This window comes from Mycotypha africana (assembly GCF_025528875.1).
Source record: "Mycotypha africana strain NRRL 2978 chromosome Unknown BDF20scaffold_4, whole genome shotgun sequence".
Taxonomy (NCBI): Eukaryota; Fungi; Mucoromycota; class Mucoromycetes; order Mucorales; family Mycotyphaceae; genus Mycotypha; species Mycotypha africana.
The window spans coordinates 995,567-1,011,772 of record NW_026515728.1 but is presented as its reverse complement, the minus strand read 5'-3'; the positions used below and the strand labels follow the sequence as shown (position 1 = coordinate 1,011,772).

The following is a 16,206-nucleotide window of genomic DNA, read 5'->3' as shown; positions in this document are numbered from 1 at the left end:
CTATTTTTTCTATATTTACACACCCGCCCTCCCTCCACCCACTCCCCCCTTCTTTTTTTAATCCCTGTTACCAAATTCATTCAAAGTCTAACCCAGGACCCCCCAATGTTTTTGAGGGTCCACCACACAGCATCAAAATATATAAAAAAAAAATTTTTAAATTTAACTTCAGCCATTTTTTTTTTTTTTTTTTTTTTTTTGTGTGTGTGTGTGTGTGCATCAGTAAACCTTGACTCGGGTCCGCATGCTTTTTTTTTTTTGTTTCTTTTTTCTCTCTTATATTTAATCTTTTTTTTCGCTTTTTTTTTTTTTTTTTTTTTTCCTTTTTGAAACTTTGTAACTTTTTTTTTTCTACGTACATCTTTTTTTCATTTGTTTCTATTGTTTTCATACAGCACGCAACCGCACGAGGACTTTTTTCGAAAAAGCGAAATCTACATCATCTCATCCAATAAGCAACAGAAAAAGGGTAAGCATCTTGATGGACATCTTAAGCAAGCGTCGCGTTTTCTTTGCTACGACATTGCCAACTTTAGAAAGATGGAGGAAAAAAGAGCTGCCTGTGAAATCTTTCTTTTTGATTATCCATAAGGGATCTCCTTTATCTTTTTATCATCCTATAATGACAATCGACTGTTCCAGCTAATTCTCGCCTCTCTTTCTGTATTGATTTACTATAGAACAAACAAATAAAATTTCACCGCACAACGACCTACCACCCACCACTACTACTACCACCTACCAGCATCTTTTTTTAATTTTATAGAGTTTTAAAAAATGGCAGCGGCAGTACCACCACAACAAGTTACAGCTGCACAAAAATTAGCTCAGGTCAATGAACAAACCTGGTTAACCATGGGTAAAGGGAAATTTGAGTCAGGAGATAGAGAGAACCCTATGTCTATTGCCAGCTACTAAAAAAGAAACTTTTTCCTGCCCCCCCCCGTCCCCCTTCTTTGTAGGCAATTTGGCAGAAATGATGACAGATTATGATAAAGCCATGAATTGTTATGAATCAGCCCTCAGACACAACCCTTATTCTATCGTCGCATTATCTCAAATCGCGTCTCTTTGTCGAGGACGTGAACAGTTCGGTAGAGCTGTAGATTATTTCAAACGAATTTTGGCTATTCAAGAGAATAACGGTGAAACCTGGGCTGCTTTGGGTCATTGTTATTTGATGATGGATAACTTACAAGAAGCTTATCAAGCTTATCAACAAGCACTGTATCATCTATCCAATCCTAAAGACCCCAAGCTTTGGTATGGTATTGGTATTCTTTATGATCGTTATGGTTCTTTGGAACATGCTGAAGAAGCCTTTTCAGCCGTCATGAAGATGGATCCCAAGTTTGAAAAGGCCAATGAGATCTACTTCAGATTAGGCATCATTTATAAACAACAGCAAAAGTATGATTTATCACTTCAGGTAAAAACCGATCAATAGCTTTTTTTTTGTTTTAGTGCAATAGAAAGTGATGGGACTCATCTCTTTTCTATACAAAACTTGTTAGTGTTTCCGTTACATTCTTCATAATCCACCCAGACCCTTGACTGAGTCTGATATCTGGTTCCAAACCGGTCATGTTTATGAACAACAGAAAGAGGTAGCGTACCATTTTCCTGCTCATTCATAAGGGGATGATGTGATTCTGTTGGTGTATGGAAGGGGGGAGACGAGGAGAAAAAGGCAAAAGGATACATTATATCATTACTTTTCTACCTTATCTGTGCATTTATCTGCGCCTATCTGCGTAAATTTTTTTAGTTTCATTTACGTGCAAAGATACATACGTATATTACATGTATGCACTGGTTGTACAGTCTATGTGTCTATCTGTGTATGAATGTTTGTATGTATGGAAACTAAAAAAAAAAAAGAAAGAAAGACCTGCATGATATGGTAGAGATGGATAGTTATCTTTTTTTTTTTTTTTTTTGCTCTACATCATTCTGTCTCTCTCTCTCTCTCTCTCTCTCTTCCTTTTTCCTTTGATCTCCTAAATAGACGATAGACATCCGTTCTTAATATTATTTCTTTTCTTTTTTTTTTCCTGACTAGTATGAACTTGCTAAAGAAGCTTATGAACGTGTCTTGGCTGAAAACCCTGACCATGCTAAAGTACTTCAGCAACTGGGCTGGCTCTACCATCAACAAAACACCTCCTTCTGCAATCAAGCTCTGGCGATTCAATACTTGACACGCTCACTCAAGTCGGACAGTAACGATGCCCAATCATGGTATCTTTTGGGTCGTTGTTATATGGCAGAGCAAAATTACAACAAGGCGTACGAAGCTTATCAACAAGCTGTTTATCGTGATGCTCGTAATCCTACCTTTTGGTGCTCCATTGGTGTCCTCTATTATCAAATCAATCAATACCGTGATGCTTTGGATGCCTACAGTCGTGCCATTCGTTTGAATCCTTACATTAGCGAAGTGTGGTATGATTTGGGTACACTTTATGAATCCTGTAATAATCAGGTGCAAGATGCTTTGGACGCTTATCAGCGTGCCGCAGAATTAGATCCCAACAATCCTCATATCAAACAAAGATTGGAATTGTTACGAAAGTCCCAGAATGTGCCCAATCAACCGGGTAACATTCCTGTTCCCCAAGATGTCAGTAACCCGAGTCAATATCAAACGGGTGGCCATAATGGTCAACCCCCTTTGACCGGCGGAGGTGCTTCTTACAGTCAATCGGCCCCCAGTGGTCCTCCCTCCAGTATGTCGGCTTATCATACAGCGGCGGATCGTAATGGCTCTTCTGGCAATCAAGTCAACGGTGGCAGTAACAACAACGGCCCTCTTTCTCGCCCCACGGACGAAAGAGTCGGTACACCCCAATTACCAGTCACCCATCATGCCATCGAGGCTCATGAAGGCGCCAATGGTCCCGCCCGTGATCTTCCCATGCCTGGCCCCCCACCTCCCAATAATAATAATGGCCCTGCCGGTCGTCGCTCGCCTGGATCTTATGGCAGTCCTTTCCGTCATCATCCTCATCCCTCACAACCACAACCACAACATCAACAACAGCAACAACAACAACAACAACAACAAGGTCCTCCACCTCACCATCAGCAACAACACTCTGGCCATCCTCAGCATCAGGGCCCTCCTCATCCTCGTGAAGATGTACGTATTCCCGATATTGGTCGTGGCGGTGGACGTGCTCCCACCCCTTCTGACCGCTCTCAGATGAACCCCATCTTGGGTATGGACAATCCACAAGGTCAAGGACCCCATCCTCAACAGCATCCACATCAGCAACAACAACAACAGCAGCAGCAGCAACAGCAACAGCAACCACAGGCCCCCCATCATCCAATGCCTCCTCCACCTCCTTTATCTCAACAACAACAACCCAGTCCCAGAGGAAAGGAAGAAAACAACAACCTACCTCCTCTCTCTATGCGTTACAATCCCAAAGAGGAAGCATCTCAGCAACAGCAGAGATATCCACGTGATGGCGGCGGTTACCGTGGTTATGAACAAGGACCCCCTCCACCTCCCCTTTCCTCTTCTTCTTCCGCTGTACCTCATCACCCATCTCAGCCTCGTCCCATGGATGTTGATTATCACACGCGTATGAAACATGAAGAATCCAATAATAACAACATGAACTATCATCATGCTTCACCTCATTTATCGCCTGCTCAACCTCACCATCGCCACCCTGCTCCTCCTCCTCCTCCTCCTCATCTTTCAGCTCAACCCACCGCTTCTCAACCTATGTCTCAGCAGGCATCTCACCCTGCCATCACCACCGCTCATCAGCAATCATCCCCTCATCCTTACCCACAGGAGCATACCATGAGTAGTGCTAACAATCAACCCTCACCCCCCTCTCCCCCTACCCCATCGCAACAACAGCAACACCAAGACAGCAACAAGAATTACGATGAAACGGCTGCTGATGCCCTTTTGAGTATGGGTAATCCTCATTTAGGTCAAAAACGCGCTGCTGCTCCTACTCAATTAGAGGGGGATGAACACAAGAAACCTCGTAGTGAAGAACATTCCAGTCGAATGGAGATTGATTCTCGTTCAGGTCCTTCTTCCTCCTCTTCCTCCACTTCTTCCCCTCCTGCTGCTGCTGCTGCTGCTGCTGCTGCTGCTGCTGCTAGTTCTTCCTCTTCTTCTCATCCTTCTCATTCTCCTTCCACAACGGCTTCTCAACAACAACAACAAGAACAACAAAGCCAAGAAAGCAGTATAAAGCAAGAATCCAATGGAAACAAAGCAAGAGAAACGACCACTGCTCAACAGTACCCACATCAAGAGGTAAAGAAGGAGGGACAACGCCAACGTTCTTTAACCCCTATGGATACGATAGAAAACGATACAAAGGGAGTCGATGACCACCCTCCCTCTCGCCAACCACAGCAAGACCCTACCATGGCTGAATCCCATCTGGAGGAAGGTGAACACGTGGAAGACGCCCATCCACCCTCGTCTGTTGCTGGCAATGATCACGGAGAGTCTCACACCACCCCCCGTTCCACCACAGCTGCTACTGCGGATGCCTCTTCCAGACCTTCCCATACGACAGATTCACCCACCACGAACACAGTCACCACGACCACGGCGGCAGCCCAAGAACCCTCTTCCACGGCTCAACAACAAGACATGACCACCACCACCACCACCACCTCGATGGAAGAATCCAAGAAAGCCAACTCTGCTGAACCTGAAGTCAAGAAAGAAGAACCTGAAGAAGGTGAAGTAGAAGAGCAAGAAGAAGGTGAAGTCAAAGATGACGATGACGAAGAACCGACCCACGACCGCAAGCCCATTGCTCCTACCGCCGCTGTAGCTGCTACCGATGCTGCTTCCGTTGCCACTTCTCAGTCCAATCAGAAAGAAGCCGGTGAAGCCAATTAAGACTTTAAAAAAAAATAAAAAAAAAATAAAATAAATATTCTTTACGATCGTAGCTTATATCTATAAACATATAGTTATCCATATGTCTTTTTTTTTTTTTTTTTTTTTTTTTTTTTTTTTTTTTTACAAGTACATTTCACCATGGATCATGTATGCTGCTCTCTTTGTCTCACTCTCTCTCACACACACACACACTCACACACATACACATCTTAAGCAAAGTTCTCAACGATACAGTCTGTTTCTTTGAATAAAAAAAACCTTGTCCATAGCGTTTATTCAAAACCGTTCATCTTCCTTTGACTACGATGACGATGGCCAACGAGGTTTCGATGTAACAAAGCCCTCTTGCTCTTCCTCTTCCGCGGCCACCGCTACAATGCCTTGATAATCCAATCGATACAACTTGGGCGGTAAACCTTTTCCAAACGTTCGATTGATATGATTGGAGCACAAGAGAGCCGAAATCATGACCAACACATGCACGGGCACCATGCTAAAGGCCACGATATAAGTCCATGTCAACATTTCCTTGGTCAGTTGCTGATACTTGTAACGACAGCCAGGCAACAACGTGCGCGGGAAGCACTTGTTGGATCGCTCGTGGTAGTCCGTAAACGATTTGTAGCCGCAACAGTGCAGGTTGGCCTGGATGCGTGATCGGCCGTCCGACGAGAGCGTGTAGTGCCATTGGTAGGAAAGCTTGCCTTCGATGTTCCATTTGTTCTTACGGTACGCTGTGTACCCAATCGCTGCCATCAGTCCAAAACAGGGCCACAGAAAGAGGCTGTAGAACGACAAAAGGCAGCGGTTGTTTAGCATGATCCCGGTGTAGCCCACCAGAGACGTAAATAAACAGATCACACCCGTAGCCAAAATCACTAATCCAAGGGGGAAAAGAGGAGGGGGGGGGAGATTTTCTTAGTGCGCTCCTCTTCTTTTTTTTTTTTTTTTTTTTTTTTCATGGATGATGAATGCTATCCACTTACAATGAAGAATGACAGGTTGCCCTACAACCACCACATCGGCACGTAGATAGACTGTTGAATAGAGTTTAGTGATAGGGTGTTTTTTCATCATGATCATGAAAAAGAAACGGATCCCTTGGATGGATAGAAAAAAACTTAAACACTTACATTTGAAATAGGTCAATAACGCAAATAACATCCCCGCCAAACCATAGCAGAATAACTATTTTTTTTTCATGACAAAAAAGTCAACAAGCCAGCAATGCAAAGTCTATTGAGTCATTCTACATCTGCTCCCCACCCCCCTCTCCCCCAGCGACTTTCCATTTCTATTTCGATCTATATCTCCTGCTTTCATACATGCGCAATGGCTTACCAAAGTGTTTATAAAAATCAACCACCATTTATGCTTTGTCCATCTTCTTTTACTGGGGTGTTTTGTTTGATAGTACTTTTTTCTTTTTTCATTGATACTCTCGGTAACGCTCAGGCTTTCACGATCATAGGCTGCAGCAGCTACAGTGGATATGGCTTCATCGTTCGATTCACTATGGTTCTTATATGGGTAAGGCTGTCTTTTGACAGTATGTAAGCTAGCCGCTTCTACAAAGGAAGAACAAGAGGACTGAGTGGACAGGATCGACCGTTGGAACAGTAGTTGCTGTGGAGGACTGTTACGGCTGGTTTCTGATGTCATCCAAGGTAAAACGGGTCCTGTCAAAACGTCCGCTGGAGGATCGTTTTCGTTGCTCCTCTTCTTCCTGAGAGTGTTCTTCCTTCTACTTTCGTTAGGGTCGGAAGGTAGATCGAGAAAGTTATTTTCTGCCGCTGCTGCCGCTGCTGTTGCTGCTGCTGTTGTCCCTCTTGTCGCTGGTTCTGGCCCTCCTGTTCCTTCTCTTCTATGACTACTGCTTTCTTGCAAGGATACAAAGGAACCTGAATACTTGCTACTGGATTGTGATAAGTAAGCTGCTGCCGGGTTGCCAGCAGCTGTCGTCGCTGTAGGACTCGTACTATGTCGAGCAAATAGTTTATGGATCATCGCACGAATTTCCTTGGTTCCAATAGATCAAAAGAGGCGTCAATGGATAATAACACTCTAACACTTTTTCTAATCAACACACACACACACACACACTTAGAAAGAAAAAAAAAAAGAGATGCTCAAGAAAAAAAAGAGGAGAAACAGCCATGGATGGTATGAGCATTTACAGGTTTTTTTTTTCTTGGATCTTTTTTTACTATTTTTAGGCTTATTAAACTTCAGGTACGCAACATCTGAAGGGAGTGTCTTTTTTTTTGTTTTCGCGTGAACTGATGAGTAAACGACCTATAGAACGGAACATGTGTAGTAGAATGAGTCAAGGTGATTGGCTAAAAATCGAGTGCTCTTTGTTATGGTGTTGCGGATGGAGGAACGGATGGAAAACAATGGAGCGTTCAAACAGGCCCCTCTCCCAAGATGCAAAACGCGCAAAGTGTCCATGGTGTATGTCTGTAGGTACTACGTTGCTGGCAAAAGACTTTTTCTAAAAAATAAAAGCAAATTCAAATATTTAATACATCAACGTAGCGAATCCAAAGGGTATTCTCTTTTCTCTTTATTTTTCTTTCTTCAAACACACATGAAGGATAGGTATAAGAATTTGCAGACAAGGAGGCCGTGGGTATCATGAAAGAAAGCAAAAAAAAAAAAAAAAAAAAAAAGGAACCTCCTCCACCTTCACCCCCTCGCATCAAACTGGCATTGATCCATACCCATCATTAGGACTGCTGTGATAACTACTGCCACTTTGCACGGAAGGATATTGGTATAACAGTGCTTCATTGGACGCGTTGGGAAGTGGATAATGGATATTCTTTTGCTGCTTATTCCGTCTAGCAATTTCTCGCTCGTTCTTTTCATACTTGTCTCCTACCCATAATGCGGCTCCTACTACATTTGTCCACATAAACAATAAATTAAACAATGGGATCAATTCTAATGCGACGGCGACAGCCCCAAATTGACAATAGTCAGACCGATGCCGCCAAGCAAAACTTCTTGATTCACTGACTGAAAATCCTCTAAATTCCAAGTCATAATGAATATGATGACCCCAACTATTCATCATCATCATCATTCATCAGCGAGGGGAAAGCAAAGAGTACAACTCTATTAGTTTCTATTGCTGTACTTTACCTCCCATCCCTCCTGCTTCTTTTACTTACCAAGCTATCCATCCATTAATATAGCAAGCTACAAATGTGCCTACTACGGGTATCAGATGCAATGGTGCGGTCAAGATCAAGATCATCACTTGGGCTACGACTAACAGCCACAGTAAAGCCAATCCACTCTTTATTCCGCGACAAAACAAGCGTAATCCACTCACAGGTATTCTGTTCATGAACATCCGATCAAGTCCTCTTGCCTTTAAAGTAGCATCAAACAGAATATCTTGGTAAAAGGCGAGTAAAATAGCGAAAAAGATGAGATCCATGACGGCGGACTCGAGTAAGACAAATATCACAGAGACGGTCCAAGCGAGCCAATTTGGACAATTCACATTGATAAGCGCATGTGCTTGCAACGGTAACAAGTACACAAATGACAATACAAGCGATAGAATACCAAAAATAAGAGTCAGCAGAAATGGACAAAGGGCTTTGACCCATAACTTTTGAAGAAAAAAACAAAAAAAAAAAAAGTTGTGGGGCTGATCAGGAAAAGGGGTGAAACACACCATCATCTCATCTCCAATGACCCTTCATTCTTACTTGTGGATGAGTCACAAAATAGACGATTCCAGCTACTGGATAAGTATAAGGCGGTGCCATGTAATGCTAATGATAAGTTTGTTTATTTGATTTTAGAAGAATACTTGAAGAGAAAGAAAAAAGAAGATTACAATCAACAATCCAAAACTTAACCTTTTTCTGTTGCAGATCGCCGGGCAATGATTGGCTGAAGATCACTTTCAATATGAAAACCTGATTTCCTTCTCATTTATGTTTTGCACATAACGAGGAAAACACACTCTATTTAAAAGCTTCCGAATATGTTTTTTTTTTTTTTTTTCGTTTACTCTTCTATAGCTTGGTTATTTATCTTTGATACATGTATCAAACTGAGATCGACTATTGATTTAAGAAAAAAAAAAACCAAAAAAAAACTAAACGTCAAAACTCATAGCGCATGCTCGGTATCGGTTCTTAGTACCATCGATGAGAGTGCAAACGGATGGGTCGGTCGACGTGTGTCGCTCAAATATTGACATACTGAGCAAAAAACAGGCTTACACCTGCGCCAAAATATCTGAGAAGCCTGCGTCAGCATGCTCAAGTTTTCTAAAGAGACTCAGATTCACTGTCTTAACCCGAGTTATGGTAGTCAAGAACAAATAAGTTTCAGGCACACTTTAACCCTACTGGTGATCTGGATATCTCGGAGTAGCATTGTATAATTCACCAACAGGAACATATCACTTGGTTGTCATTACTGCTTTCTTCATTCAATGGCTAGCTAAGCCTTACCTCGCATTCATATCAAAGACCATTTATATTATCAATCACACATGAAATCAATCAAGAACTCTTGTTCAGCCTCTCTGACTCACCTAATCTCCACTTTTAACTAACCAAATTCTGATATCAAGAGAGATCACATGTATACTTGTCAAATGTGCATTAAGTCATATTTGCTTCTTCAAATCTTAGACTGTACCCAAACACCAACTGATTCAGCTTATGAATCGTTGCGTCGGGTCTTTCTTTTATTTCTGCGTTGCAAACGTTTTCAATATCTGCCCACTGTAAAAGAACTTGTTGTAATGGTTGGATAATATGCTAGACAATTTAAGATGAAAATAGGTAGTGAGAAGTTCGAACTCGCCAATGGTTGTTAGTCCATTGTTTTTCGTGCAAAGATCTGATAAATGTCATGTAATGTTTCCCTGGAGAACATCGGTCATTTGTTCATTACGCTGTCTAAGGCATAACAAGAAGATGTGTGATAAGCGAGGATCTTCTGAATGGATGTTTTAATTTGGAGTAAATTCCCTCTTGACAGTGCTCCTCCTGTGTTGATGTTTGAAACAATTCAGCTACATTTGAGTCGTTCACATCCAAGTTAGACTGATGTGGCATTGATATATCTTAATGGGGGCGGGGAGCATAGGTTGCTGGTGAGGATGGAGAAGGGCTGTCTTTTACCCTATTATGACTGTAAATAACATAGAAGGCGTGAAATCTACACTGACGGGGTAACAGGTCGTGTATCCATTGCATGCGGCAGAGTTGTCGATTGGACATTGGTAGTCAGGGCTGCTGTTTGTTCCCTTAATACATTGTTTGCGTAGTCTGAACAGGACTCTTGTACGTCCATCGCGCTCTACGTTGCTTCTTTTCCCAACCGTTATAATGTAAAATCACTTGTTCGTTTCCAATTGTTAAGGTTTTCCGTTGAGTTGATTTTGTATTGCGAAAAGTCTTGAGAAATGATGCTCTGGTATCGATCTACCGTATACTCTTGCCCGGTAAGGTTTGATGCCCAATAATTGCCATGTATGTGAAATTGTCTTTGTTATCTATACATCGTTGGGCGTCACTCGCGACAATCCTTTATTGTTTGTTGTTTACTCATCAAATTAATGAAAAAAGCGATCAAAAGAACTTAAATGCAGGAATATCTTTCATGAGCTCGTGACGTAAATGGTCAGAAAGACCTCTTTTTTTTTATAAAAAAAATCTATTACCAATGCAATGTCCTACATTATTGACATATCAATTGATTATATTTTGGGGGTGGGGGGAAAGCGTTAGAGGGAGTTCTTCGTAAGCGGACAGCGTCCTGGTATTTAGGATGGTGATACCTTAGTGCAAAAATAGAAATGGTGTAGAATACATGAATATTTTATAAGAATAGAAGCAACGAATATGAGGAGATAGCATACAAATTACCCATTAAAGAGTCTCGCATCAGCCTATGGGCAAAACATAAAATCATGAATTTCTTTACTATAGACAAGTCTGCTAGAAGTTTTTATAGTAAGTGATGAAGAAGACGAAAGATATCATTTTACAACTCAATTTATTGCTTTCTGTCTGTGAAAGTTTGCCTACTTAAAAGTTCAAAAGAAAATGAAGGCATGATTATTCTTGTGCATGGGATACCATTGGATTGCCATTGACTGTATCACGAACTACACACCAAGTTTGTTAAATGCTGGATGCAAGAGAATTATGACTTCCGCTATATAATACGCTGAAAGCCTGCAAATTTGCTTTGATGCATGACAGGGATAAAATCACGGATACATCAACTCCATTTTTGATTTAACACCTTTGAGTCCTTGTAAAATTCATAGATATTGCATCTCTTCCCCGCCCCTTTTTTTTTATTTCAATAAGCATAAATAGCAATGTGTGTTGGGTATTTACTATTTTTGCTACAATATGTACTTCTTTTAAACATTCTATCCTTCTTCTATATCTTTTATTTGAGTCAGGGTGATAATCGCAACCGCATTACCAGACGCACCTTCAACCGCTATTATCGAAAAAGAGCTTTTGTGACTTTGAAATGTTTTCGAAAATGGATCTTCTTTTTGCTGGTTGCTTATTTATTGTACTTGTTTTGCTTTAAAAAGTTTTTACTGTCGACAACGCATATCGTTTTTTCACTATTTAATACTGCTGCCACTGGTACTGCAACATCGATACCAACTACAACATCCACCAGATTCACTACGGCACGATTTTTCGTTGATTTCATATCATGTCGAAACTTTTTCAAGAAACATCGACAACGCACGGGCTTGCTTCTATATCTTTAACTCACGTCTATTTCAATCCGCATGATAAATTATCCTACTTATTTGGTTATATAACATTGGCACCTATTGCTATCCTTGTATTTTATGCCTCCGTCATTGTCTCAAGGCGTGAAGTAGGGGGTATACTTATGCTATCAGGACAATTATTGAACGAAGCACTCAATTACATCCTGAAAGAGACAATAGAACAAGAAAGGCCACATCGTAAAAGACAAACATTTCTCACAAATGCATCACGTTTGGTATGAAAAAGGTGTTGACATACTCGTTATCAACCTCTTTATATAGTTCATTTGGGTGATGGTTATGGTATGCCGTCAAGTCATTCCCAATTCATTTGGTATTTTGCAGTTTACGGCTCCCTGTATATGCACAAATTCATTCATCTGGATCATGGCATTTATAAAATAATAGTCAGTCTAGGGATGTCTGCTTTAGCCATCCTTGTATCCATTTCAAGGTAAAGGAAAAGCTAAACTGCGTAAGTGCTATGTATCGCTGATTACATACCACTACTATGTACAGGATCTACCTAGGTTACCACTCTATTTATCAAGTCTTTGCAGGTTCTGCTATTGGTATTTTGTTTGGTCTTTTTTGGTATTATGTGGTCGTTCATATAATCCATAAATCAGGCATTTTAGACGTCTTTCTAAATACGACCATTGCACAAAAGTTGTATATTCGAGATATGTCATCTGTGCCAAATATAGCTCGTTTAGAGTACGAGCAATATCTCAAATTGAAAAAGAGGTCTACTACTTTTACCACCGCAAATAATAATGACCATGATAAAAAAGATAACTGAACAAGAAAAATCAACACGTGTAGGCACAGCACTGCAGAGGGATCACGTTGAAGCTTTTTTTCCCTTGAATTTTTTTTTAATAAACGATCCAATCAGAGTCCAATCCAAAAGAAAAAAAACGGCCTGTGACTTGAGACCACAGGTTTTTGGTTTTACTTAAGGAAAAAGGAAAAAATGCCGAAAGGTTCTTTTCCGTTTCTTTTTTTTCCCTTTTTTACATTTTGACACATTAGCCCAACTCTTGTATTTTTATCACGTATATATATTGAACTTATATACGAAACCCTTTTTCTGCTACATATATCCTTTTTTTGTTCTTTGTTTCTTTTTGTATTTTTAGCAATCCCTTTTTGTACCATAATTAAATCTACATAGACAAGAAAGAAATGGAAAACGATAGTCATAAGCTTAAAGAGGCGTTAAGGAGGTCCATATTTGATGATCCCGTAGATCTGTTCAATTTCAATCAAATACATACTACTGGTGCTACAACCAATTCTACCACTGTGCAGCAGCAGAGGTCGCCATCTTTGCCCTATTCGCAGATGTTACATGCTTCTCGTTCAGTACCAGGTTCAAGAAGAAACTCGGGTGATGATCATACTTTAGACCTATTGCTAAGTTCGAAATTGTCGTTGAATGATAGAGAATCAAATTTCCCAAATAGAAAATATGGTGGATTTAACAGTGCTTTCCAGCAACAAGAGCCTATTGGAACTATGATTTCAACTCAAAGGAAATCCCTGGATAGTCTATCAGCGAGAGACACTGACTGTAAAGTATTCAGCAGCTACTGCATATCAAATTTTTTTTTTTAAAGCTCCTTTATTTTTTACTGTGCATTTTGATTAAGTAAGCAAAAATTTCTTATTCCTGTAGTGTCCTTATTTAATCCTTTAAGGCAACAACCTGATAATTCGCCTATTCTTGGATTCTCGACAAAGAAGCAAAGTATTAGCAATAATAATGATGAATATCCGGATTTGGTATGTTTATTACTTTTTAAAGTTTGACAGATACACAGCATATGTAATTCTTTCCTCACCCATGTTTCTTTTTTTAATTACACAGTTTACTATGACGAATTTGGAGAACAAGTCACCTATCCTATCTTCAAGCTCAACTATTCATAGCAACTACAACAGTGATGCAGAGAGTGTCATCAGCACTGGAAGTGTCACTCCTACGATTAAAAAGAAATCATGGCTGCCCCCAATGATGATGATGACACCCATTCATTCAGCCGCCTCCAGCAGCACAACTACTCCAAGTGCTGCTCCAGCAGCTGCGGCAGCTAATACGAACAGCTCAAACATTCATCCTACTACAAACAATAGTAATGGAATTATAGATAATTTGCTGTACGAAGAATCTTCTGCTCTTGCTAGTCAAAATGCTGGATCATTTGCCGGTCCACAAGGATCAGATAGTAATGGTTACTCTCATGGATGGCAACAGCCTTCAGTGTCTTCAACAGAATTGCAGCCACCGCAAACCCAGCAACAACCACTAAAAGAAACCACGCGTTTAGTTAATTCCAAATCTTTCAGTGACCTTGTTAGCTTGAACAAATTATATGGTAGTGGTAGTAACAATTTCACTCAATTTGAATCCATTAAACCTACGCGTCAATCAGCAGCAGCAGCACCACCACCACCACCATCACAATCGCAGCCACAACCTCTGCCATCAGAAACTTTGCCGCAGTCGACGCCTCAGACACCCCTTCAGACATCGCAGGTGCAACAGACTCAACAACAACAGGCTCAGGTACCTGTTGGAGTATCACCTCAATTGCAACAGCCAGGGGATATAATTCTATGTCCTCAGTTTCAACAATTTGGTTATTGTTTAGGCGGCAATATGTGCTCTTATGCGCACTTCATCAATCCTCCTCCTATTCTACTTGCACAACAACAACAACAACAACAACAGCAGCAGCAGCAACAACAACAACAACAACAACAACAACAACAGCAACAACAATCCTACCATCCTCCACCTCCACCACCCCTTCCTCCTGCTGCTCCTATCCATCACATGCCTAATACTGCAGTCAATGGATCTTTATACCAGCATTATACAATGTATCAGCCTTCTTTATTACCTACACCACCTCCCATTGCTCCTACTAATTTTGCATCGCCTCAATTACAATCACAGCAACAAAAGTTGCCTCAGCAGCATCATTATCATTACCATCATCAGCAGCCACAACAAAGGAATACAAAGGGGCATAATAATCAGCATTATAATAGAAACAATAGTAATAGTAATAATAGCAATAATACACGTAATAGAAACATTAATCAGAGCCATCATCATTATAATCATCATCCTTCTCAGCAGCAACACCAGCAACAGCATCATCAGGATAAATATGCAAATGCTTCATTAGAAGATTACATTGGCAAATTATACACTCTCTGCAAAGATCAAAATGGCTGTCGATTTCTTCAAAAGAAAATCGACGAAAACCAAGAAGAGAACATGGTGCCGATTTTTAAAGAAATTCTTCCTCATTTCGTGGAACTTATGACCGATCCTTTCGGCAACTACCTTTGTCAAAAAATGCTCGAAAAATGCAATGGAGCTCAGCGCACCGAGATTATTAAAGTCGTCGCTCCGGATCTTGTCAATATTGCTTTGAACATGCATGGAACACGAGCTGTTCAAAAGCTCATTGACTACCTCACCACACCCGAACAAACTCAACTGGTCACTTTGTCTTTACGGCCTCATGTTGTTACTCTCATCAAAGATTTGAACGGCAATCATGTTATTCAGAAATGCCTGTTTAAATTGCCGGCTGAACGCAACCAGTTTATTTATGATATTGTGTGCGACAACTGCATTGAAGTGGCGTCCCATAAACATGGTTGTTGTGTGTTGCAGCGATGCTTTGATTATGCTACGGAGAAACAGAAGGATCAGTTAGTCGAAGAAATTGCTCGACACGCTTTACCTCTTGTACAGAATCCCTTTGGCAATTATGTCGTACAATACGTGCTAGAGTTAGGTGTGACCAAGTATTCGGAGAGCGTGATAAGGAGATTTGTCAACCATGTTTGTATTCTATCTGTACAAAAGTTTAGCTCAAATGTCATTGAAAATGTAAGTATTATGCCAGTTTGCATATATTTGTTCCATTCATCTTGTAGGATAGAAATCAGTTTTAATTGACACGTGTATCCTTTAACTTATTATAGTGTATTCGTACAGCCGAGCCTGAAACACGTCGTTTACTCATTGCGGAATTGATGGATGAAAAGGTCATGGAGAAGTTACTACACGACTCATTTGGTAATTACGTCGTACAAACCTCTTTGGATTTCGCAGAGGAGGACCAGCGCGCCCAATTAGTTGAATGTATACACCCTCTATTACCTACAATTCGCACTACACCTTATGGCAAACGTATTCAAAGCAAGATTGTTCGTGATACGACCAGTACTACATCAATTAGTGCAAATGCGAGCAGTGTTAGCAGTGGCAGCATTCCCGTCACTCCCTCCATGACACCCGCTGAACCCACCGTCGACAATAACAATAGTAATTAGAATTGTAATTATCAGTTTATTTGTGCCATATGTATAATATTGTTATTTCGTTCATATCTAAAAGTTTGTGTTATTTTATTGAGTCAATATAAACCTTTTTTCAGAGTCACTCATCAACAGATGTGCAGATCAGTATGGTATTCTCTTATGAGAAAATCTCTAC

At 40.7% G+C, this 16,206-nt stretch overlaps 6 protein-coding genes across 6 annotated transcripts; 3 read left to right on the top strand and 3 right to left on the bottom strand.

Annotated features, from left to right (window-relative positions):
- Positions 1-777: 777 nt before the first annotated feature.
- On the top strand, positions 778-2,763 carry BDF20DRAFT_905681 (uncharacterized protein; the record flags this gene model as incomplete). The annotated part of the gene is made up of 5 exons (XM_053083192.1): positions 778-859; positions 963-1,429; positions 1,515-1,607; positions 2,063-2,623; positions 2,701-2,763. 5 exons carry the CDS (start codon positions 778-780, stop codon positions 2,761-2,763), a joined length of 1,266 nt encoding a protein of 421 aa, XP_052937202.1.
- Positions 2,764-2,987: 224 nt separating this feature from the next.
- Positions 2,988-3,362, bottom strand: BDF20DRAFT_864379 (uncharacterized protein). Its single transcript, XM_053080726.1, has one exon. The coding sequence runs from the start codon at positions 3,329-3,331 to the stop codon at positions 3,014-3,016; it is 318 nt and encodes a 105-aa protein (XP_052937201.1). The 5' UTR covers positions 3,332-3,362; the 3' UTR covers positions 2,988-3,013.
- Positions 3,363-5,145: 1,783 nt separating this feature from the next.
- Positions 5,146-7,056, bottom strand: BDF20DRAFT_444098 (Tetraspanin family-domain-containing protein). The gene is made up of 4 exons (XM_053075462.1): positions 6,236-7,056; positions 6,028-6,082; positions 5,881-5,931; positions 5,146-5,772 (listed from the first exon to the last, which is right to left on the bottom strand). Exons 1-4 carry the CDS (start codon positions 6,899-6,901, stop codon positions 5,195-5,197), a joined length of 1,350 nt encoding a protein of 449 aa, XP_052937200.1. The 5' UTR covers positions 6,902-7,056; the 3' UTR covers positions 5,146-5,194.
- A 307-nt stretch (positions 7,057-7,363) lies between these two features.
- BDF20DRAFT_905680 (uncharacterized protein) lies at positions 7,364-8,679 on the bottom strand (the record flags this gene model as incomplete). The annotated part of the gene is made up of 4 exons (XM_053083191.1): positions 7,364-7,388; positions 7,693-7,962; positions 8,071-8,558; positions 8,620-8,679. The coding sequence occupies 4 exons, from the start codon at positions 8,677-8,679 to the stop codon at positions 7,364-7,366; spliced, it is 843 nt and encodes a 280-aa protein (XP_052937199.1).
- Positions 8,680-11,188: 2,509 nt separating this feature from the next.
- BDF20DRAFT_864367 (uncharacterized protein) lies at positions 11,189-12,581 on the top strand. The gene is made up of 2 exons (XM_053080725.1): positions 11,189-11,879; positions 11,964-12,581. Exons 1-2 carry the CDS (start codon positions 11,618-11,620, stop codon positions 12,137-12,139), a joined length of 438 nt encoding a protein of 145 aa, XP_052937198.1. The 5' UTR covers positions 11,189-11,617; the 3' UTR covers positions 12,140-12,581.
- A 1,987-nt stretch (positions 12,582-14,568) lies between these two features.
- On the top strand, positions 14,569-16,043 carry BDF20DRAFT_817612 (armadillo-type protein; the record flags this gene model as incomplete). The annotated part of the gene is made up of 2 exons (XM_053077276.1): positions 14,569-15,597; positions 15,693-16,043. The coding sequence occupies 2 exons, from the start codon at positions 14,569-14,571 to the stop codon at positions 16,041-16,043; spliced, it is 1,380 nt and encodes a 459-aa protein (XP_052937197.1).
- Between the last annotated feature and the right edge of the window lie 163 nt (positions 16,044-16,206).